The following is a 25,980-nucleotide window of genomic DNA, read 5'->3' on the forward strand; positions in this document are numbered from 1 at the left end:
CAATGCAATTAACGGGGAATTCCAGGGTTTTGACCCAGTGACAGTGAAGGAACAGCGATATATTTCCAAGTCAGGATAGTAAGGCCATTGGATGGCAACTTGCAGGTGGTGGTGTTGCTATATATCTGCTGCCCTTTGAGATTGGAAGGTGCTTTCTCAGGATATTTGGTAAACTTTGCAGTGCATCTTACAGATAGAGCGCGCGCACACACTGCTGCTACCCACCATTGGTGCTGGTGGTGGAGGAGTGAATGTTTGTGGAGAATGCCACAGTAGACTTTGCTGCAGTCTGCAGTTACACAGTCCACGCTTAAAACCTCATTACCTATCAGATTAATGTAAAATGAGTCAGACTTTGCACGTTAATAGAGTATGAGGTATTACCCATCCTTAAATGAATGTATTTTCCCTTGTAGGACACGTAGGAAGCATGAAGCATTGGCCCAGGGAAATGTGCATTTGTGAATGATCATGTAGGCACACAAAGAAAGAAGCCACAAATGTAGAAAATGAATGGAGGAACTATCACAAGGCATTCCCAATCAAATTGCCAGGAACAAGGGGATATTGCTTAAGTACATGGAGAGAGGAAGTTGGTTTAGCTGAGTTGGCTGGACAGTTGGTTTATGGAGCAGTTTGATGCCAACACTGGCTGAGGTTACCATGAAGGACTCTCCTTAACCACCTCTTGCCCTTGCCTGAAGTGTGGTGGCCATCCGGTTAAATCACTACCAGCCGATTCTCTCTAATGATAGAGCAGCCTTATAGCCTGGTAAGACTATGGCAACTTGACTTGACATGCAGAGAGCACTCTGCCTTTGATGGCTTAAAAGTAAAGGAAGAAATTTGTTTCTGATCTGACTTATCTTAAAATAAAAGCCATGTTCTTTTAAAAAGTGTCCAGAAGATGCAGAAGAGCCAAGCATCATGCAGTGCAATCCATGGGTGATGTCTTGCTGCTTTCCTTCACTTCACAGCAAGCAGCAGTACAACTGTGCTCTAAATCACAAATCAGTAAGAATCTAATGAAAAACCAGAGTAACTTTAAGTGTCATACTTCCATATAATTAATTACTTTTATGTTCCATATATATTTCTGAGCTCCTGTTGTGCAGATTCCTTTTTTTTTATATAGCTGTCGTCCTTTGATAAGGTTTCAGTAAGGATTAAATGAAACTGGTATAAATGGAATATGGTTTATTTCCATATTTATGTGATTAACTGGATTACACAGCTAGTTTAAAAATCTAGCTTGGAGAGGAGGTTTAATACACTATTGCAGAAAGTAGAGTTTTAATCATTGGATACCTGTTGTGAAAGTTGGTAAAGTTTTAGTTTGATTCAAGTAATTTCTATTTACTAATCACCGTTGACTTATTCAACTAGGCAGCAAATAATTACTCTACAATTTAGTCTTTTAAAAGAGGATTTATTGTCATTTGCTTATATATCTACAAATGTCTCGACAAGATATTTCAAAAGGCAGCATATCAATGATATTGACTCCCAAAGCAGTCATACTTATTTCAATAAAATCCCAGTTAAAAGTTTGTTTGTAGATCATTGATTAAAAAATTCTACTTTTCGATAGAGTAAGAGGCGGACAAAGAAATCACTTGTAAAGATTCTCGTGTGATGCAATGAAGTTAGCAAAGGCTGTATAGCATTCATTGGCTATAAGAAAAGCTATTTTTGGCCCTTCCACATGTAAATAGATGTTGAGATAGAAATGCTTAATAGGATATATTGAAATTGTGACCTTGACAAATTTTGGATAGGCACAACTGTTAATAGCAAGGCTTAATGATCTAGAGTTTGCAGTGTCACCTCACGGCAATGCGCCATGAAATGAACTAAAGCTTTACTACAGTTAGTTACCAAAGAGCTTCTCAATTGTACAAGTCCAGGATTGGAGTTAGATATTTATTAATGTAAGGGCAGGCCTAATTCATCAGCTACAACTTCTATCTGACAAAATTATTCAATTTGTCAGCAGGTTACCAATAACTTTCAGATTATGCGCAATAGACGTTAATTCTTTCTGATAAATTATTCACAGAAAATCAATAATGGCTATTATGTTAGTCTTGAGTGTTTTGTAGAATAATGAAATGATTAGAGGCTTTTAATTTAAAGTGTTATTTGGCAAATATTGTTTTTATAGACCATTAAGGTAATTGGAATTGGTGGTAAATCGGGCCCAGAACTAGACTAAGCTAAAATTAACCTTTGCTCATATTTACCTGGAACCAATCCAGTTGGCAAGGTTTGCTGGGACTGTTTATCAGGAACTTCTCCATCACAGAAAAACTCTTTGATTTGAAAATAACATACTAATCCTGAGATATTCATTGCAAAATATTCCTCGTTGGATGACTGTGCTGTTAATATGGCACGCAAGGAGCTGCTGGCTGTAACTCAGGATTTCAAAGTAATGCCGCCCAATATACATATCACGAGCTCCCACTGCATGCTTGACTTCCCCGTCGTAACACCAACTGCGGTGAAGGGAAATTTGGGAGATTCGTGTACACATTGCATTTTTCTGCTTAATTGCCATCAAGTTAGGCTGGAACTCTAAAACGTTGTTTCCTTGGGCTGAATGTAGCAGGTTTTCATTCCCAGTCTCCCACAAGGCCTGTCTGGAAAGTCATGAGCAGTTGTCTGATGCACCTTTCGGGGTGGCAGTAGCAACAATTCAATGAAGCAAGCTGCTGGTGAGGAGCCTTGCTTGACCCATCAGTAGACTAGTTCACTTGAAGCACAGACAGACAAGGGTTTTTAATACAGTGCTCAGTGAGATGAAACAGCCAGCGAATCATCCATAAACTAAGACAGTTTCGCAGAAAGGTTTTGATTTGCTGCAATGACTAAAGTATACATTCACACAAATGATCAGATTGATTGACAGAGCACACAGCAAGCACATCTGGTTGGCCTGATGGCAAGAGTTCCCCAGGGCATAGTTTGTAGTTCAATTCCTATTCCTCATTTAGTTGGTGATTGTTTCTAACTCTTATTGAAATAAATAATTTGCTCATGGTTTTTTGACGATTTATTGAAATTTGTATTTTCTCCACAAGTAAAATTCTAAAAGAAGGTTCTGTGCCTGGGTGACCTGGAGAGTGGGGAATTCTGCTGAACTGTAGAATTGGGCAAAAAGCAAGCAAGAAACAGAGAATGTGAGCACTGAGGTTTTCAAGACTAATCAAGATCAGGAGAGTGGATGTTTTTGGGTTCAACTTTCCAGAAAAATATGACTTGTGTGACATTGCAATGGTTTCACCACCTGGGTATTAGCTAAACTAGGCCAATTGTGACACCATTACAAAGAGTCGAAGTAGAGTTAACGACAGGATTTTCCATCGAAAAAGCCTCACCATCCATATGTATCATGAGTCCTTTATTCAGTTTAAATCACCAGCAGGTCTCTCTCTAAAGAGAGACCAGCTTTGTGGTCCTCCAGGTCTTTGGCAACTTTATTTACTTTATTGATTGAGTAGGTTACAGCTAAGTCCAGAACCAGGCAACCCAACCTAACCTAACCTAACCAACCAAGCACCTAACCTTTCGGCTTATTGACTCCAGAGCTTCACTTACCAAATATTGTTGTGTGCTGACGCCCATTGAATGCCCAGGCATTGTTCTGGATGTGCCATTTAGAGATCCAGTGGTTAGACCAACTTACTATTTGATGTACTGTTCACAAACAAAAGGTAAAATCTACTGCTTTGGATGCATCTTGCAGAAACTGACAAGATTGATAGTAGCACTGTCATTCAAAGAAAAATTCATGCTGCTGATTTATGATTTCACATTGTTGTTCTTTTATGGACTGACATCTTTTTTTAATGGAACATATGAAAACAGGATAAACATTTTTTAAAAGTGCAAATACATTTACTTTGTGGGAAGTAAGCCACAGATATTATCTTGTGTTTACTGAAAGCTTGTGAAGTTCTATTTGTGCAAAAGTGACAATCTTCTCGGTTGGGCACTTTGGGAAGCTTTTGCTTTTTGGCTAAATAGTTTGTCTTCCTTCTGCCTTTCTCTGCAGTTTTATTTGAATGACACATAACAAACCTCCAGTCGGCAGTTACCATCTTACACCTCCTTGGCATTCCATCATCTAATTAAATAATAACACTGAGGTCAGAATAAGGGATTTGACCCAAAATCTAAATTAAATAGTTAGTGGTTTCTTGGATGTTGCTGCAGTCCTGTTTAATTGGCAATGAAAGATGCTTCTGATGGATAACCCAAACAATCTGCCACAATATCTGTGGGAGGATGAGGGAGTCAATCCCTTTGGATATTAACTTCTGTTACAATCAGTCTCGTAGTAATGAAAGGATTTTTACGATGTCAGCTCTATTTCTCTCTGGGTCTAGCTCAGATCATCTTTTCAAAACTAGGATGTTGTCCTGAAGAGGATGCAACTATTTACAAGGAATGGAGAGTTGTTTACAGGTGGTTGGGAAGTATTGCATTAGTTGAAAGGAGAGTGAGAATTTTATTTTTGATATCACTCACAGGATGTAATGTTTGCCTGGCACTGGAAGTGTTATTAGCCACATTTCATTCCAATCCTAAACATTGTCCAAGTCATGGTGCATTTGGACGCGGACTGCTTCTAAATCCAAAGAGTTGTGAATTTTGCATCTTGTAATCATCACTGAACATCCTCACTTCTGACCTTATGATGCAGGGAATGTTGTTGATGAAGCAGTTGAAAATTGTTGGGCTTAGGACACTACTCTGAGGAACACCTGCAGAGATGTGCTTGGGCCGAAGGGTCTGTTTCTGCACTGTAAGATTCTCTCCTGGGATTGAGCTCCCGACCACACAGTCATCTTTCTTTGTGCCAGGTATGACTCCATCAAGTAGAGTGCTTTCCCCCCAATTCCATATTGACACTTGACAGCACTGTTGACAACATTGTCTTTCAGGGTACTGATGATTGAGAATAGATTAGGGTGGTGATTGATTGGGTTGGATTTCTCCTGCTTGTTTAGATTAGATTCCCTACAGTATGTAAACAGGCCCAACAAGTTCACACTGATCCTCCGAGTAACCCATTCATCTACCCTATATTTACCCCTGACTAATGCACCTAACAATGTGGGCAATTTAGCATAGCCAATTCACCTAACCTACATATCTTTGGACAGTGGGAGGAAAGCGGAGCACCCGGATTTTGGTGCTTTTTGTGGGTAAGACGTACTGAGGCAATTTTGAACATTGGAAATATTGTAAGAGTACTGAAACAGCTTGGCTAGGAGCATGGCTAGTTTGGAGCACAAACTGTCCGTACTATTTCCACAATGTTGTCAGAGCCAATGAGTTTGCAGTATCCAGAGCCTTCAGTGCCTTGATTTTGTGTGGAGTGAGTCAGATTGGCTGAATACTGGTCACATTAGGAGGACATGGAGTTGGATTGTCCACTTGGCACATCTGGCAACACAAATGTTTTGGTGTTGTCTGGTCTACCATCTACCGAGGATTAGGGTATTTTGAAGCCTTCTCTTCAAGAGATTTATTTTTTTTGTTCACTACCTCTCATGACTAAATTGGGCAGGACTGCAGAGATTCAGACTGAACGATTGATTATGGAATCTTTTAATTATTGTCCATGATGTGCTGCTCATACTTTTTGACATGGAAACAGTCCTGTGTTGTAAGCCTGGTGCTACTCCTGTTGTGCTCTCCTGTACTCTTCTTGGAAACAGGGTTGTTCCCCTGGCTTGATGGTAATGGTAAGGGGTGGATATGTTGGGCCATGAGTTTGCATATTCTACTGCTGATTGCTCAAAGTGCCTCATGGACCTGTCTTGAATTCTTAGCCTGTTGAAAATCCATTCCATTCAGTATGGTGCTGTTACTTCCACACAGCATGATGAAGTGTATCCTGTGTAAAGATGGGGCTTCATCTCCACAAGGACGTTGCACTGGTCACTCTTGTTGAAACTGCCATGGACAGATGCACCTGCTCCTGGTACATTGGTGAAGACAAGATCAAGAACATTTTTCATTCTTATTGGCTCCCTCATTACCTGCCGCAAGCCTAGTCTGGCAGCTGAGCCATTTTGGTGATGGATACTGACATTCTGAATCCAGAGTATATTATGCATCCTTGCCACTTTCAGTGCATCTTCGAAGTAATGCTCAACATGGCAGTGTACTGCTTCATCAGCTGGGGGTAAAGGGGCAATCAGCAGGAAGCTTCTTTGCCTTTGTTAAGCCTCATAGAAATCACTTGTGTTCTGGGTCAATGTTGAGCATTTCCAGGAAAGCTCTCTCTCAACTATATGTCACAATGCTGCCACCTCTGCCTTGTTGGCAGAAGTGCACCCAGAGGTGGAGATGGTGGGGCATTGTCTATAATGTATTACGATGGGCTTTGTGGTTTTCAGTGTTAGGTGGCAAAGCAGAAACCACAGAAAGCTTGATTCTTATTAGGATGGATATCTTCTCTTTTTTTTCATACAGTCTTATACACCTAGTCTAGATTCTGTGCTTACTGATGTTATTGTACATTTTATACACATTATATGACTCAGGACAGTATATGGACTCCATAACACAGCATAATTGAAGATGAGTGCCTTTATACTGTAAAGTCACATAATATCTTAAAGGTACAGTGATTATCTGGTTAAGAATTGATGCCATATTATAGCAACATGATTCTCCAAGAATTATTTTGTTGGACTGTTGCTTTGCTAGTCTGTGAGAAAGCTCTCCCAAATTTCGCATAAGTTCACTGATGTCAGTTCAGAGGATTTTGCAAGTTGACAAGGTTTGTGTATGCCTTTGTTGTTTCTGGTGCATAAGTCAATGATGAGTGATTCATCTGACCTTATTTCTTGTTATCAAACATTTTGGCAGTTAGATATGGAGTGATTCTGATAAGCTATTTGAGAGCCAATCGCACTTTCATTGGTCAGGAGTCATATGTAGATCAGACCAGATAAGGATAGCAGATTATCTTTCTCTAAAGGGCACTAGTGAATTCCATGAATACCATACTGTTTGCAGGAGGTTGGGAGTGTTGGGCTATTTATAATCCCAAATCAATTTTTAAAAAAGTCATGTAAATGAGTGAGAATTCAACAAAGTCAACTTGGCAACATATCTATTCATCAAAAGCACAAGACTGCGAATGTTGGAAGTCAGAAATAAGACCAAAAATGTGCTGGAGAAACTCAGCAGGTCAGGCAGCATTTATGGAGAAACTGAATTAACGTTTCAAGTTCAACATGGACTCTTCTTCAGAAACGTGTTTGCTGTTTCTCTCTTGACAAATTGTGCCAGATCTGTTGAGTTTCTCCAGGACTTGATGATGGCAACCTGTGATCTGTAGTAATGAATACAAAATGGGGAAGCTAAACGTTTTGCTCTGATTCTGTTTATAAAGTAGACCTGCATTTTGTAGAGTTTTGTAATTATTCACATACTGAAATGATCACAATTGTGCTCTCCTTTCATTATGATAAAAGTTAACTTTCATTTTATTTTAATGACTGCATATAACTGTCATAAATTATGATGAATTATTTTATTTGTACTGATCATAATTTCAGAATTGTCACCTTGATGGTTTTTCAATAAACAAACTAACTCTGTCTAATCTATATATCTTGATACGAGCAGTGCCTCAGTACTTGTAAGGGATCAGAATCAGCATCTCAATAACAGTTTTGAATACCTAAGTGAAACATATTTTGATTTTATTATTTATTTAGGTTTGCTGTTTTCAGAAACTATTATGGTGAATAGTAGGTGTTTTTTTACCTAACATGGGAGTTTTCAAGACTAGGGAGCATATTTTTAAGGTGAGAGGAGAAATCTTTAAAAAAACGTGAGGGGTATTATTTTTTTACACAGAAATTTGTTTAAACTTCAGAGAAAGTGGTGAGTATAGTTACAATATTTAAAAGATATGTGGATAAGTATGTGAAAAAGAAATGTTTGGAGAGCTATGGGCCAAGCGCAAGCAGGTGGGACTAGTTTCGTTTGGGATTATGGTTGACTTGGACTGAAGGGTCTGTTTCCATGCTGTATGACTCTGAGACTACTATGTTCAGAAACCAAAATGGACCAGGCATACGAGCATTCTGGCCATAGCAGCAGGTGAATAAGGAAAGAATTCTGTGGCAAACAACTTAGCTCCTGACTTCCCAAAGCCTATTCACCATCTTCCGTGCACAAATCAGAAGGGCAATGGAAAATGCTGTACTTACTTGGATGATTACATCTCCAACTGCATTTTAGAAGCTCTACGCCATCCAGCACTTGATTGTCACCCTCCTTACCACCTTAAATATTGACTCCCTCCCCTGGTGCACAATGGCAACAGTGTGTACCACCACTGCAGCACTCGTCAAGGCTCCTTCAACAGCTCCTTCCAAAACCACTATCACTACTATCTAGAAACACATAGCAGCAGATGCATGGGAGCATCAACTGCAAATTCCCCTCCAAGTCACGCACCATGCTGACTGGAAATATATCACCATTCCTTCGCTAGTACTGGATCAAAATACTGTAACTCTCTTCCTAACAGCACTGTTGGTGATAATTTTGTACCCAAGGTTAAAGTTTGTATGTTTAAGAGTTTTCTGGAGACATAAATATTTATCAAATTTAGGTGCGTAGTGGTAGTGGTACCTCTTTTTATAGTCAATTAACTGCATGGTCCATAATAAACTAACCAACTATTTTTTTTTCTTCTTTTAATTTAAAGTTGCCCTACCTCCAGAGAACACTGATGACTTCAGTAATACAACTGAAAAGAAAATGGAAAAAGAAGCAACTGGACAAAGTGGTGTGAAGAAACAACTGAAATTTGAAGTGAGTTTTTGTGTAGATAGATCTTGTTAAGAATGAGCACAGTGTACACAATGGCAGATATTAATAAATCTTGAATTAAAATGAGGCCGAAGAGTGACCATGAACCATTGCTGATTATTGTAATAACTCATCTTGCTCTCCTTTAGCTAGGGAAGTCTGCCACCATTACCTCATCCAACCTATACGTGACTTCAGACCTTCAGCAGTGCAATTGACTCTTAAGTGCCCTCTGAAATGACCTCACAAGGCCTGGCATATTGAGTGGCACTACCTTCCTCAGCACTGTGAGGCTATCCACCCCCCCACCCTCCATGGACTGCAGCTGTTCAAGAAGGCAGCTCACACAGTCTTCTCAAGGGCAGTTTAGAGATGAGCAGATCCCAGCTAGCATTCCTGAAGAAGTGAAAACAAGGGTTTTCCCAGGTGCCTTTGGAGTGTTGAAAACTAAGAGAATAGCCTGGATTTTCTAATGTCCAGATGGTCGTTTCTGTAGTGTAAATGGGAGTTGTGTGCTAGGACCTTGCGGAATACCCAACATCACAGATCCCGAATGAGTTGTTCAGGGAATTAAAGATTCTGATGATTTAGATTAGATTACTTACAGTGTGGAAACAGACCCTTCGGCCCAACAAGTCCACACCGCCCCACCGAAGCGCAACCCACCCATACCCCTACATTTACCCCTTACCTAACACTACGGGCAATTTAGCATGGCCAATTCACCTGACCTGCACATCTTTGGACTGTGGGAGGAAACCGGAGCACCCGGAGGAAACCCACGCAGACATGGGGAGAATGTGCAAACTCCACACAGTCAGTCGCCTGAGGCGGGAAATGAACCTGGGTCTCTGGCGCTGTGAGGCAGCAGTGCTAACCACTGTGCCACCGTGCAGCCCACAAATGAGTAATCAGCCCCTGTCTGGAGCCCTCCAAAAGCATCCCATTTAAATGAGAATCTGCAGAGTTCCACTGCAATTAGGTAAATAGTCACTTAGGAAAAGTTAGACTGTTAAATGCCTTGCATAATTCTTCAGTAACCACCAAACTGACCCCTCTAATTTATTATGTATCCCCTCAACTAAACCTCCCCCTGCTGCAGATCCACACACCTGGGACCGCTGACTACCCCTCCCTCAGAATTAATATCTGTTGCCCACCAAAATCCCCCCTGGCCCCTTTCCCATCTTGCACGCTGGCACCCTAACCCTTCCTTTATGGCACTCTAAACCTCTCTCTGGCTGGATCTTTAAATCACTGAATACAACAACTGACAGCTGTGAAAAATGTAGACATAGTTTGCCTTCCTTTGATTACCTTGCCTTATGAGGGACCAATCATTTTTGAAGTATGTGCTTTATTTCTGAAGAAGCCCAAATCTGAATCCTTGTCAGAAACGTGGAGCGCTTGAAAATAAAAGAACAGAGTGACAGTCATAGACTGACTTGCATTCTGTAGAATCATAGAATCCCTAAAGTGTGGAAGCAAGCCATTCATCCCATCAAGTCTGTACTGACTGTCTGGAGAACATCCCACTCAGACCCACACCCCATCCAACCCTGTAACCGCCCATTTCCCATGGCTAATCCACCTAAACTTCACAATCTTGGATACTGCAATCAACTTAGCATGGCCAATCCACCTAACCTGCACATTTTTGGACTGTGGGAGGAAACCGGAACATTTATTTATCTGTGCAAAGGATGGAAAAGTCAAACTCCATGAGTGTGAACTTAAATTTCAGTATGTTGTATTTTTTTGTGGTTATTGTAATCGTGGGTGGCCACCATTGTTTTCATTTATGTTTATGTCACTTGAAAGGAAATATAGAAGGCAATTGTATAGAAGGTAGTTTTCTCCTCACGTCCATATTGCACCCATTTGGCTTCATGTATACTATCCATTTTAGTTACCTGCTGTAAACATCGCGAACAATAGAAACTACCACCTCCAACAAAGGAGGAGTGAGAGAGTATACAGTGTGGGAAAGTTATAATAATCCTTAAACTAACTAGTGGTCTTTAAAGAATTTGCATCTTTGGTGGTTTGTATTGATATGTTCATTGTGAATAGGAGAAAAGAAAAGCAAATTTTACATATGAAATAGGAGTTAGGAGCAAGAATAGGCCGAGAGGTGAGAGTGATTATTCTTGACATCAAGGAGCCCAAGTAGAATTGTTTTCGGTAGGAATCTGGGAAAGCAGTTGGATTCATACCTCTCTCAAAGCAAGGTGGTTATGGTTTTTAGAGGTCAGTCAACTCAACCTCAGATCATCTGCACAGGAGTTCCTCAGCGTGGTGTTCAAGGCCCAACCATTTTTAGCTAATTCATCAGTGACCCTCCCTCCATCATTAGATTAGAAATCAGATGTCCACTGATGATTGCACAATGCTCAGCACCATTCATGACTCCACAGAAGCTGAAACAATATATATTCAATTACAACAAGATCTGGACAATATCTAGGCTTAGGCTGACAAGTAGTGAGTAATGCTTGTGCAATGTAAGTGTCAGGCACTGAATATCTTTTTTAAAAAAAAAGAATCTCACCACTCAAGCCTTTGTATTCAATGACATTATCACCCCGCTATCAAATCCTGGGGTTTACCATTGATCAGAACTCAAATGAACTAACCGTGGTGTGGCTACAAGAAAATGTCAGAGTTTAGGAATCTTGAGTAACTCGCCTCCTGACTCCCCAAAGCCTATCCACCATCTACAGGTCACAAAGCAGGAGTGTGATGGAATACTCCCCACTTGCTTGGATGAGTGCAGTTTGAAGCTTGACACCATTCAAGATACAGTGGCTCACTTGACCTGGCAGCAGATCCAAGGAAAATATATTGCTGTTCCTTCAATGTAGCTGGTTCAAAATCCTGAAACATCCTTTGTAATGGCATTGTGGGTCTCCCTACACCAAAAGGACTGCAAGAGTTCAAGAAGGCTGCTCATCAACATCTTCTCAAGGACATCTCCCACATTGGGACACGTCCTTACAGCATCTATGCTGTCAAGTCACCATAAGATCGCGCTTTTCTCAATAAGATCATATCTCATCCTTCCAATTACCAGTGGATACAGGCTCAACAGGTCTAAGCCTTCCTTGTAAAATAACACCTTCATCCCAAGAATCTGTTAAGTGAACCTTCATTTACTCCTTCCTTAAATCGGACAATAGAAAACTCTCCACAGTAGTCCAGATCTTGACTTTTATGTTCCAGTCCCTCTGCAATAAAAGAGAACATTCCATTTACCTTCCCAATCACTTCCTGTACCTGCATATTAACCTTTTGTGTTTTAAGTATAGCAGACCGGATCCGTCTGTACCTCAAAGTTCTCTCTCCAGTCAAACAACATGCTATTTTTCTGTTCTCTCTGCCAATATAGACAAGTACACATTTTCCCAAATGGTACTCTGTGTGAAAATTTTAGCTCCAGTAGTTTTCTGTGCAGGTTCTTCTTGACTGAATCAAGTGTTGTTCCCAACATTCATAATATTGTAATCTTAGTGCCAGATGTGGAGAAATTCTGTGCCAAAATCCAGAGCAGAGCATGCATAATATAAAAGAAACATGATTGTATGTTAGATTTACTGATGTTCAGGATGAACTCTTGTACATATTTGACCAGATTTCACCAGTACTTTTGTATTTATATATAAAATCAATCCTGTTATCTTTGTATGGCAGTTTTGCATACCAGCTGGATGATATAAACTGAGTGCTACGAACAGGCTGCATAAATAAATCTGAACAGGCTATACATGGAAAACAGTTAATAATGTAGCAACACTCTGGTGAAAAGTTGTTGTATTGTGATGGTATCGTCTGGGTGATAAATGGAATCTATCCAAATTCTTGTTAGTCTGGCAACTGCTTCCCAGTTTCACATTTCCTCCTCTGTTTTTCATTTTTGGTCCTCCTGTGCAAATCAGTGTAAGCAGATAAGAACATAAGAACTGGGAACAGGAGTAGGTAATTCGGCCCCTTGAGCCTGTTTCGCCATTCAATATGATCATGGCTGATCTCATCAACTCCACTTTCCTGTCCATTCTCCATTGCCCTTTAACCCGTTACTAATTAACGATCTGTTTATATCCTCCTTACATTTACTCTATGTCCCAGCATCTACCTCACTCTGGGGTAGACTCCATTGAGTCAAATAATTTATCTTCATCTGTGTTTTAAATCTGCCACCCCTTATCCTAAAACTATGTTCTCTATGATTGCCCCACATGAGGAAACATTTTGTCTATGTCTACTTTATCAATCTCTTTATTAACAGCTTATATATCTACATTAGATCTCCTCTCATTCTAAACACCAGAGAGTATAGGCCTAAACAGCTCAACCTCGCTTCTTTAGACAAACTCCTCATCTCTGGAATCGAGCTAGTGAATCTCCTCTTAAATTTCTGCAATGCAACTACATTCCTGCTCAAGTAAGTGGACCAAAACTCTGCACAGTACTTCAGGTGCAATCTCACCAATGCTTTTTTACAATTGCAGCAACATTTTCCTATTTTTATACTGTATTCCTTTTGCAATAAATATCAAAATTCCATTTGCTTTCCCTATTACCTGCTCTATCGGCATACTAGTTACTGAGATTCATGCATGAAGTCACCCAGATCCCTCTGCATTGAAACACTGTGAAGTTTCTTTCCATTTAGATAATCTGCCTTTCTATTCTTGACCAAAATGGATAACGACAGCACCTCAGTTGCATTAGTTCATTATTGTACGCGGTAAGTACATTCAAAATAAAATATCCCCAGGATGAAGTAGAAAAATTAATTGTAAAGTATGTTTTAAACATTTGATGTGCTGTTTGCAAAAGTAAAACCATCATGTCCTTCATTATTAGTAGTACTTGTGGAGAGGACAATCCTACTTGAGAGTGTGGGAGTAGCCTTCAGAAAACCAGCAGAATGAATCTTCCAGTGACAAAGTAACTACGTGGAAGACATATTTTCATTTTCTAGCTTGCTGACATTGAAGATCGGTGCCTCTTCTGGTCTTGGACTATACCACATGCCTCAACTGGAGTCTCAGCCGCTATTAAACCTTTGTCACATTAAAGCAAAGTGATTGCCATGTAAAAGCAAGAACGATGCCCGTCTTTACTTGCCTCACTGATAGCTTTCTACAAGTAGAGCTGTCCATTGTCTTCGATCTAAATTCACCTAATATGGACTTGCATAAACAGGAACCTTTACTGATTGGAAGCAAACCTATCTGGCGGTCTGGTTTGATTTCTGTCCTGATGAAGTACGACACTAAATGATGATGGTCACTTAACCACCGATACACTGACTAGATCCAAGCCTAAAGTTGTTTCATTTTGAACCAATTTCATTCATTCACTATATAGAATTTCCGATCAGGAAATAATGCCTAAAGGCAACTCCGCTTTCCTGCTGGCATGGCGCTGAGATATGCCGACAGGAAAAGCCAGAGGCTTAAATTTCAGTTTGTACTTGGATGATGCTGGTTCCCACTGCAGTTAGTCTCAGCATCCTCAAACAAGAGAAAAGAGATTAGCCATAATTCCACACTCTCTAATGACTTTTACTAGATTTTGTGTATGCACACCAAGCTTCCTCTAATCCCCTCTACTTCCTGTGGTCCTACTATTCATCGTGTACTCCCTTACTTTGTTAGTCCTCCCAAAATACGTATCCTCACTTTTCAAGATTAAATTCAATTTGCCACTGTTCTGCCCATCTGCATCATCCTGTAGTCTGAGGCTTTCCTCATCACTGTACTTTACCACACTAACTGATCAAACTTCTTCTTATTGTATCTTCATTGTTAATGAGTGCTGCAAACAGCAAAACACGCACCAGAAAACCTGGACACCACCTTCCTGTCTCAAAATCACCATTTGATCGTTACCCTCTTTCTTGCCTACTAAGTCAATTTAAGATCCAATTTGGAAAGTTACCCTGGATCCCATTGGCTCTTAACTTCTTTATCAATGTCTCATGTGACACCTTGTCAGGAGCCTCCCTGAAGTCCATGTAGACCACAGAAACAACACTATACTCATCTATGCACCTAGTCACCACCTCAAAAATAATTGTTAAAACTGTCAGATATGGTCTCTACTGACAAAACCATACTGACTATCCTTGATTAAATCTTGCCTCTCCGCATGGAGATCAATTCTGTCCCTCAGAATTTTTTCCAAATGTCTCCCTAGCATAGATGTTAGTCACTGGCCTATACTTTCCTTGTTTATCCTAACCATCCTTCATGAATAACAGAACCACATTAGCTGTCCTCCAGTCCTCTGGCACCTCAACTGTGGCCTGAAAGGATTTGAAAATTAATGTTGTGCCCCTTATGATCTCTTCCCATGCCTCCCAGAACAGCCTGGGATAAATCCCACCTAGGCTTAAGTATTTATCCAATTCTGAACATGTTAAACTACTCATACTTCCTCCCTCTTAACGCTAATTTAATGGTATCACAATATTTCAAATATATTATAGTTTATATACCTACATTATCCATTATTGTGAGTATAGATTCACAATGCTCATTTAAACCTTATCTTTGCCTTGTGGCTTCACTCACACATTGCCACTTTGGTTCCTAATGGGCCCTGCTCTTTCCCAAGTGATCCTCTTGCCCCTGATAAACTTATAAAACACCTTTTTAAAAGAAATTCCTTTACTGACCACTATTTTACCATGGCCCCTCTTTGCTTTCTTAATTTATTTTTATTTAAGTAACCCTTTATGCCCCATTTAGCGTTTCTGCTGTTTGAGCCCTTGGTACATGCCAATAGATTCCCTTTTCCTTCTCCAATCCTGTGAAATATCTCCACATTCAGGTTTCACTTAATGTATTGGTCTGACCCTTTTGCCTTTTATTGGTACATGTTGGCCCTGCACTCTTACCATTTCCTTTTTGAAAGACTCTGACTGCTCTGATGTAGATTTTCCTACAAGCAGCTGCCCCTAATCTACTTTGGCAATTTTTTGCCTTAGAACTTTGTTTGATTTGGTGTTGAATGTATGGAGGCATAATGCTCAGAGAAAGTCTGAAGTCATCCTTGAAATGCATTTTTCAGGAGTTGGAATGTGATGTTTCAGTAGAAGACGACAACAGGCAAGAATGGACATTCACACTCTATGACTTCGATAACAATGGGAAAGTCACTCGTGAGGTAAACCAAACAAATGACTCACCAGGTCTTGTTCATTTTTTGTTTAAAGATATAACTTTCTTCAGATCTTTGTTTGTCTTAAAACATCCCTATTGTAATTGAATGTGATGTTGAAGTAGACTATTGCAAATGCAAGACTGTCTTTTGATAGTTGTTAAACTTAAGCAGACCGTTATTTGAATATGAGTCCTTGAGCTACTGAATTGTCAAGGTCATTTTGGTTCAGACAAAAGGCTTTGCAGATGTATTTGGACACTTTGCGTTGTGAGGAAGAAGCTGATTGGTTCTCACATTTTTACATACCTTGCTTCCAGTTTATGAATACTGGAGTGAGAGTAATCCATTTATGATATATCCAGTTTGTTACTTCAATAAACATACCTGCTGGCCTTTATACAAATATATAATCAGGTTCTAGCAGCCAAGGAATGAAGCACGGTGGCTCTGTGGTTACCTCACAGTGCCAGGGACCTGGCTTCGATACCGGCCTTGGGCGAATGTCTGTGTGAAGTTTGCGTATTCTCCCTGTATCTGTGTGGGATTCCTCCGGATGCTCTGGTTTCCTCCCACAGTCCAAAAATGTGCAGGTTAGGTGAATTGGCCAAGTTAAATTGTCCATAGTGTTAGGTGCATTAGTCAGGGATAAATGTAGGGAAATTAGTCTGGGCGGGTTACTCTTCAGAGGGTTGGTCTGGACTTGTTGGGCCGAAGGCCTGTTTCCACACTTTAGGGAATCTAATCTAATCTCTCATTGAGGTGGAAAATAAGGTAATGGGCCATGTTTTTCTGTCATGATATTGCAGCTGAATCATGTTGCCAACACTTATTAGGCAAGCTCTTGATCAGCCTTATATGTACATATTTGAAAAGATGTTTATTCTGTTTGAAATATCTGTTGAGCCTTCTCCAACAGATATTTAGAAAATTGCTACCAGAACAAAGGCACTGGTGCAGTTAAATAAGTGATACCTTGAGGCTGACTGTGAGTCATTTTTGCGTTGGTTTTGTCTTGAGTAGATTGTGCATCTCAGTGAAAATATCCCAGAAGTTCTTGGTTGCCTGAATTAGGAAACAAACATGTAAAATATTCTGGCTGTTTCTCATTCCAGAGAACTGCTGGTAGTGGCCAGTTTGGATCAGTTTCAGCAGAACCTGAGATTTTTGGGTGCAGAGTAACAGTTTCCCAAACAAATGACCATATATTTGAGATGGATGGATAATTTGCACTGGTCCTTATAATGTATCTTTGGGAGTTCTGAGACCACCTGTTAAGGGGTGAGGGTAGCACCTTTCAAAATTTCCCTTTGTTAAGGTGCCCCTCAGAACAAGGAGTTCCAACCTTTTGCACGAGGAGTCACATTTCAATTTTCTCCTCACACGGGATTAAAAAGCACGTTTTGGAACGGTAAGGTCCGACCCACAAAACAAGGATTGAGAAACACAATTGAGGCATGAACAAAGAATGCCAAGACAAACCATGCTAGGAAATTACCAAAGATTACTTTAGAAAATTACCGAGCAATAGAGCAAACTAACAAAACCGTATTTTGTGTTATTTGCTTGAGAAGAAAAACTTGAGGTCGCAAGGTTCTGCCCATTGTGGAAGGGGGAGGGGACCTGGGCCAAACTAATGAGTTGGGTTGAAGTAAAGTTGACCTTGTGTTCTCCTCCAGCACCATACACACAAGACATTGGGAGTTAAAAGTGAGATTCCTTTGTCTTTCAACCTGGGTTTTCCTTGTCTCCAGACATGGTATCTGGATAGATTTTTGTATAGGAGGGGTGTGTGCATCTGTCTGCTCACTCCCAGTCTCTGGGTTCACATAATTTCAATTGTGCATGCGCTCTCTCTCGCTCTCTCTAGTGAACTGACTGCCTTTGCACATGCAGGTATAATCCTACTGGTGACAGAATGCTAGGAAGACTGCAAAATGTCACTCACCTTGCTGCCTCTTACCTGCTATCCCATTCTGCATTGTCCTGGGAAAATCCAGCTTTTAATTTGTCTCATGTACCGTCATTTTTGTTCTTTTCTGTCTAGCTCCCTATTCCCATCTCTGCACTTGCTTAAAATCTGTTCTTTCTTTGTCTAGTTCTGAAGAAGGGTTCTAGATCTTGAAATGGTGCCCCGTCCCCTTCTACAGATGCTGCATGACCTGCTGAGCATTGGTGGCGTATTTAGTTTTAGGTCAGACTTCCAGCATCCACATTCCTTCACATTTTCATGAAGAATGAAGCTTTGTTACACACTTTCTTTTGTTTAAGACAGTGCATTTTACAGTTTAAAGGTTTTTGATTAATAAGGTTTATCTAAATTACGTTTTTTTTTAGAAGATTCGTTTACTAATCTGGGAAGCAAAAGGAGCACTGGGAAGATTAGTCTCCTGGAAGATTAATTAGGAAACATCATCTTTGTAGAATAATACCAATTAAAAGTATTTTGCAATGCTTTGTTATGTTCCAAGATAAATTGCTAGGCTTTGTGAATTTAAAAACTAACAGGTAATCTCATTCAGTGCTACTCTTTATTTTGGAAGCTTTTGAAGGCCTAACTGATGTTGCTTTTATAGTCTGTTGAGAATCATTAGTTATGCTGTAATTACCTTCACAGGGACCTCCATAAAATACTGGGAGCCAAAGTTATTAAATCCAATTTGTTTGATCCAGAAAGTTTTACTGCTGTGTTTCTTAAAAACGTTTTAAATCTTTTGCTTACTAAAATTGCCTGCTTATTTGCATGTAACTATAGCATAATTTGTTGTAAAATTAAAAGGTTTATAAATTAGAAGCAGATGAAGCCTTGTGTGTGTATTTTTAGTATAATACCAAATCTAAATCTTATATTATGATGAGAACACTTTGAAGATATTGTACATCTGAAAGCTTTGTCACTTTTCCTGGGAAGAAAGTTGCAATTCCTAAAGATGAATGCTGCTTTTCTCAATTGGTTTGGCACTATTGATTGATTGTTAAGGAGGCAATGAGGAATAATTCCAGCATCACTTTCATGATGCTACCTGTATTTTCTAATAAAAAATATTTAACCAGACTTGTACCTTTTTGCAGTCCTACTCATGGCCTGTGGGTTGTTTGAACAGTGCAGCATCAAGATACTGGGATGTAAAAGTATGCATTATGAAGGACAAAATAGTACTTTTCACTGTGAATAGTTCTTTCACTGTGATGTTTGACATGATCCTCTAGCACAGGGGTGGGCAATTAATTCTTCCAAGGGGCCACATGAGAAACCTGAGTTATGTTGGTGGGCCGAACCAACAATAAGTTGAACATAATTCTGCACGGTATTAATTCTCCCATTGTAAAAAGTACTAAATTATATAGTTTTGCACTGAAACTTATAATCAAAAGAATAAGGCTGTTCTGTTACAATAAAGATATGAAATTGTGGAGTAGGTCAAATATAGAAGAAATAAACAGTATTTCATTTTTTAACATGTTAATCTCACAAACCAATAATGAAAAGTTCTTTCATTATTGTTCAGTATTACAAACAACAAACAACTCTATACAAAAAGCAATAAGTGCTTTTGATGTTTTTCAGTTCATTTTACTTGTTTAGTGAGAAAAATCCAGTCTGTTTTGGGCTTAAGCTGACATTTTGAGGGCTAGCCAGCAAGCATCACTTTTAACTGTTCATGCACGCACGCATATACGCGCGCATGTGCGTCCATACGTAAATAAAATGCATCCTTTTAAAAACAAAAGCAACACAGTTGTATTGCGTGCATAGCGTAAATACTTTTTCATTTGTGTTCTAATTTAAGACTGACCTCATGTGGGCCGGACAGGAGTGACCAAAGGGCCGGATATGGCCCATGGGCCGTAAAATGCCCAGGTCTGCTCTAGCACCTGCATTTTGTAACTGGTCTAGTGCTCCCAGCATTATACTGCTAATCTTGTATTTGATCACTTGAATATAAAGACATACTCCCAGATCAAACATTCTGGTAAGGGGTTCTTTCGCAGTCTGCATTATAAATATTTTGTGTTAATTAAATTCTCTTTGTGAGATTATGATCTGCAGTGCTGTAAGAACAGCTGTCATCAGCTTAAAAAGATGGCTTAAGTGGCTATTTCATGAAATGTACATATAACACTAAATTTACTTTGCTGTTCAAACCATTAAAATTTTAATTGTCAGCATTTAGAGACGATTCAATCTTGCACTCCATAACTGAGCAGCAATCTGTGTGTCACACCTAAATGGCTGTTCTCTTATGAAGCTAGTTACTTACTGCCAGCACACTCTGGACATTGCAATCAGTCTTGATCCTACCCTTACTATGGGTAAGAATTCCTCTGGTTGTGATGTACAATCTTGTATTTCATGACTATTTCTAACATTGTAGATTCATTGCATACAGTTACTAGAGAAATTCTTGCTCAACAAGTCGCAACCTGTCCTGTGACACCCAACTTTGTAAACCAGAATTTTCTGGTTTGAGCCAAGGTGACAAGTTAGGCAGGCAGGGGACCTTTAACTGGGCAAGGGTCCAAATTTCAGAATCTCAGTGGCAGAATAAACTGTTGCAACAAGGCTACCCAATCTTAAAAGACCGGTTGATGTTCTTAGTTGCAGAGCACATTAATCACTTACCAAGAGGTGGCAATGAAAAGGCAAATAATTGAGTGAGTTGCCCCTTCCTTGTCTCCCTAATGCTATTGTATTTAAGTGCTGGGCAAAAATGTTGACTGGTGACCTCCTTGACCTGCCATGTCTCCATTAAGACCTAGGGGGTCCTAGTGACCTAGGGGGCTCAAGTTCTCACCAGGCCAATTATCTCCTCTCTCGGCTGGGGTTTGAGAGAGTCGAGAATGTGGTGCTGGAAAGACGCAGCAGGTCAGGCAGCAGCAGAGGAGCAGGAGAAGCGATGTTTCAGGCATAAGCCCTTCACTAGGAGTTCGAAACGTCGATTCTCCTGTGCCTCAGATGCTGTCTGACCTGCTGTGCTTTTTCAGCACCACACTCTCAACTCTGATCTCCAGCATCTGCAGTCCTCACTTTCTCCTGGGGTTTGAGAGAGGCTGGCTCCAAGTTCCTGTCAGCCAGCTTGTGGGGCAGGCCTGTTTTCCCAAAACTGGGGTAAATCTGGGCCAGAGCTGAAAATGTGTTGCTGGAAAAGCGCAGCAGGTCAGGCAGCATCCAAGGAGCAGGAGAATCGACGTTTCGGGCATGAGCCCTTCTTCATTCCTGGAGATCAGCTCTGATCTCCAGCATCTGCAGTCCTCACTTTCTCCTAAATCTGGGCCAGACCCTCCCTGAGACGTCTACCCCTACAAAACCCCAAAAGAAAAGTTTTGCTGTTTAAATTCCTAAAACTTCATAAATCCAATGGCAACTTCCAGGAACCAGAAACCATTGGCCTGTGGTTGGCAACTTTTGGCAAGGCGGTTCTTCAGTGATTTCTTGTGATTCGCCAAGAAGCTTGTCAGTCAGCTCTTCAGTGCCTGATTGATCCAGTGAGCTGGAGGGTTTGGGAAATCAGTCACCCAAAGTGTGCGGGTCACTTGAAGAATGGGCAGGATCAGGGTCAGGACTCTGCAAGGGAGGACTGAGAGAACAGGAAAAATAACACTGACAAGACTAGGATCAATGGAAAAGCAGGAAGTTCTAGGTTAACAGATAATAGGAATCAAGGCAGTGTGTCTGGAAGAAAAAAAGATTGATGGGTTACACAGGGAGGATCAGGCATGTTTATCTCAGTAAAAGTGAAACAAACTATTTCTGTACAAGGAAGTGGCAATCAGTGTTGAAAAAGCAGCATCCAAAGAGGGAAGAGGTTTTTTTCCCCAGTGCGTGGGGTTAATGCTTGGATTTTCTTTGGTTGAATTGATGAGGGAATCCTATAAATGATCAATCCAAAGGCTGGAAAACCACATTAGGCTGGGTTCAACTCCAAGTGAACCAGCATTACTACAGAGGTCATGGCACTGCATTCCAGCAGATCTCACACTGGCAATTAGGCACAATTGAGGGCTGTTGGGTACCTCATCATGTTCAATCTATGGCAGCACTGTGGAGCAAGGGAGAAAGATTCAAGCCTTAAGGGAGCCAGATGGCAGAACGCAAGTTCTCAGGACGGAAAGCAGTAGTTTCCTGTCTAGGGATTTGTGGTGGATAAGGAGAGTGGGTGACAGGACTTTCATCTCAAAGCAAGGTGACTACAGTTGAGTTCCACCCTTGCTGAAGGGAAACTCACTGCTGTGTCCAGGAGAAAGTGCACAGTCTTGTTTTACATGCTCCAAACAGTACATATTGTGTCCACACATACGTATATTTTGCCACAAGGAGGTGTCCTGTGAGGCCACATCAGTTGGATCTGACGGTGTGTGGAGGAGGCGAGGGGAGGACACACACACTGTGTTAACGGTTTAGTGGTGACATAATGAAGCAGGATTGAACAGCAGACATCCAAGAAAATTATGACCATATGGATCAATCCACTGTAAACCACAGAGTTCCTGAAACTGACAGTAGAGTTGCAGACAATGACCCTTCCCCTCTCTGACCACTGTGTAGCTGAGAAGGAACAGGATAAAGAAGCAGCATAGACAGTAGCGAAACAAGATCCAGCCAACCACATTGTTGACGAACACTCGCCAACATCTTCAGGTGTCACTGCAGCTATCTTTGAATTCATCACAGTGGTGTCATGTATATAGCAGCTCTTGGATAAGGATCTGTGCCTGCAAGGACTGAGAGGCAGTTGCACACCAGTTGCCTTGTTAGACACTTCGCCTTTGCCACTGCCGCCCCCCCCAGCTTCTTTGTAAGTGGCTTATTTCAGGGCTTCACTGAGGATGTCAGTGACTCCTTACAAGTACATACAGGAGGTCACTGATACTCCACTTGGAAAATCCCAGGAATTGTCCTTTTCATACAAAGAGCCAGGCAGCCAAGACAATGGGGTTTGCTGTAACCGCAGTTTTCACATAAAGGTGCTCCTCCTGATTGTGTGTGTGTGTGCACACATTGCCGTTCAAGTTGTTTTTGAACAGAAAAGCATTCCATTCCCCAACGTGCAACTGTTCAGATTTGAGTACACCTGTTCAGTTTATCAGCCGGAGAATGAGGGATAACTCGCACCTCCACCTAAAGTTCTACCAACTATTGAGGTCAGACAACAACCATTAGTTTCATGTCTTCTACCTGCCTTCCTTCTTGAACAGGGGTGTTACATTAGCCATTTTCCAGTCCTCTGGGATCCTCTCTGCCTCCAGTGATCCATGAAAAGTCACCACCAATGGCTTCTACAATCTTGACAGCTATCTCCTTCAGAATGTTTGGCCAGAGTCCCTCTGGTCTGGGTGATTTATCCACCTTCACATCTTTCAGCTTCCCCAGCGCCTTTCCTTAGTGATGGTCACTACACTCACCTGTGCCTCTTGAATTCTTGATATGCTGCTGGTATCTTCCAATGTGATAACTGATGCAAAGTACCTATTCAGTTCCTTTTTTCTTTGCTTCATTACTACTTCTCCAGCCTCATTTTCCACAGTCCAATGCCCACTCTGTCTCTCTTTCTTTTTTAGAAAACTTTAAACAAGATTACAAGAGTTTTATTTATGTCACTAGCTGGCTTACTCTCTCATTTCATCTCCTACCTCCTTGCTTTTTCAGGTATTCTCTGCATTTTTTTAAAGGCTGCCAATCCTTTGGCTTCCCAATAATCTTCACCGCATTGTATTTTTTTTTTCTTTTCTGTTATGCTGTCTTCCCTTATCAGCCATAGTTGCCTCTTCTTCTTCTTCTTCTTCTTCTTCTTCTTCTTCTTCTTCTTCTTCTTCTTCTTCTTCTTCTTCTTCTTCTTCTTCTTCTTCTTCTTCTTCTTCTTCTTCTTCTTCTTCTTCTTCTTCTTCTTCTTCTTCTTCTTCTTCTTCTTCTTCTTCTTCTTCTTCTTCTTCAGGATGAATTTCTCTGTGCCTCCCGAAAAATCCCCAGAAACTCATGTCATTGCTGCTCCTCTGTCTTCATTACTAGGCTTCCCTTCCAATCAACTCTGACCAGCTCCTCCTCCATGCCTTTGTAGTTACCTTTTACTCATTTGTAACACCATTATACCTGATTCCAGATTCTCCCTCTCAAACTGCAGGGTGAATTCCATCATGTGATGATCACTGCCCCCTAGAGGTTCTTTCACCTTAAGCTCCCAATCAAGTCTGCTTCATTACACATATTCAAATCCAGGACTGCCTGTTCCTTAGTGGGCTGTATCCAAAAATCCACCTCGTAGTCATTCTATGAATTCCTTTTCTTGAAATACACTACCAACCTCATTTTCCAATTCACCTATATATTGAAGTCCCCCGCCCCATGATTATTGTAATAGTGTCTTTCTGCATGCCGTTTCTTTCTCCTCATTTACTTTCTTTCCCACATCCTGATGACTTCTAAGAAGCCTGTTCAAAACTCACAACAGGGTCTTTTTTTTTCCTTTTCACAGCTGCTTTTCCCTTTTCCCCCTCAAAGATTTCCCCTTCTCTGCTGTGCCGAATGTTAGATTCCTGACCCATTCCATTTTCTCTATCTTATTACTTGTTGTGGAAACTTTAACCTTTTAAGCCATTCCCCCCACCTATCCCCTCCCCTGCCCCCTTTTTGACTTTTCCTATAGTTTTCCATGCAACTGAACCTACCCACCCCACTATTTAGTTTAAAGCCCGATCCACAGCCCTAGTTATGCAATATTCCAGGACTCTAGTGGAGCCTGTGCCATTAGAACATCCTTCCCCAATGTTGGCCCCAATGTATTATGAATCCGAACTCAAAGAAAGCCGCCTTAAGAGAGGAAGAAATGGTGATGTCTCCTCTAATGAGGAATGGGCAATCAATGATTGTGACATGGGACAAGGGGTCACTTAGAGACAGAAAGAGGCCAGTGAGTTGGTAAGACAAAGGCAAACAGCCTCATGGAAATGGTAGTGCAGACATATTCCAGTCTGACAGAGCTATGGACAACTGTTCTACTGTTTAAGATTTTTTTTAAAGCACCTGGTTGTTGGAAGTCTGCTGCTTGTTATTTGAGACATGCTTCGTCGGATTCTTATGATGTATTTCTTTCTGTTTCATTAACTGTAGCATCCTGCTTAACTTGGGTTCTGCTGGTAATATATTCATTTGCTTTAGTCAAGCTGTGTATAGAGAAACTAGTCTTTGCATTAATTGCACTCAACTGTACGTGAACAACACTGTGTACTGCGGTGATCTCAGGCTTCTGGAGAGAAGTTCCATTATGGACCTAGCCTAGAGCAAGCCTAAATATATTTTTTCTTGAAAGCCACATACTGTCTTACTGCCAATTAAAGCAAGTCAGCTGGAGTTGTGAAATAAAACAGTGCTGGAGAAGCTCAGCAGATCTGGAGGCATCTGTGGAGAGAGGAGAGTCTAGTATAACTTTTTCAGAACTGAACAGGCCTGGAAAATAATTCATTTTGATGTAGTTGCCAAAAGGGGAGGGGCAAGATGATGATGGTGTCCAGAGCAAAAGACAAAGGGAGTGCCAGTGGAATGAGAATACAGATATAGTTCAAGAATCTGCATTAATTTTAGATATGAATAGTGAAAAAGTCAATGATCCTTGTTGAGAGTGATCACATACAAATGAAACAGAGTGGAGAAGTAGGTGAAATCAAAATGCAGTTCAGGCTATGAATCGTTGAACTCAAATGTTGAACAGGAGTCAGTGTTGAGTCCAACAACTTCTGACCATGAACACTGGCCTCCATTTCAGGAGAACTCAGTCTGTGAAGTGGTGGGGTGGAAATAGAGGGCAGAGTAGAACTGGGGAATGCTGCAACCTCCCCTCCTTTTATTTCTGTTGGCACCTCGATTGGAGAAGCAAAGAATCAGTTTCCGGCTAGATATAGTTCACCATCTCCAACAATCTCTCACCATGTGTCTGCACATCTGACCACAGCAGACTGAAGTTTCCT

The 25,980-nt window shown here is 40.7% G+C and overlaps 1 protein-coding gene across 3 annotated transcripts in view; it reads left to right on the forward strand.

Moving 5' to 3' along the window:
• The window catches only part of nkd1 (NKD inhibitor of WNT signaling pathway 1), a 104,967-nt gene that overhangs the window by 66,063 nt on the left and 12,924 nt on the right, over positions 1-25,980 (forward strand). For 2 of the 3 annotated variants that reach the window (XM_072547337.1, XM_072547335.1), the window contains 2 exons: positions 8,747-8,853; positions 15,931-16,026. In XM_072547337.1, coding sequence (XP_072403438.1) covers positions 8,747-8,853; positions 15,931-16,026 — 203 coding nt within the window. The remainder of the gene's footprint in view (positions 1-8,746; positions 8,854-15,930; positions 16,027-25,980) is intronic. The other variant, XM_072547338.1, reaches the window with a different exon arrangement.

Source organism: Chiloscyllium punctatum, chromosome 26, assembly GCF_047496795.1.
Source record: "Chiloscyllium punctatum isolate Juve2018m chromosome 26, sChiPun1.3, whole genome shotgun sequence".
NCBI lineage: Eukaryota > Metazoa > Chordata > Chondrichthyes > Orectolobiformes > Hemiscylliidae > Chiloscyllium > Chiloscyllium punctatum.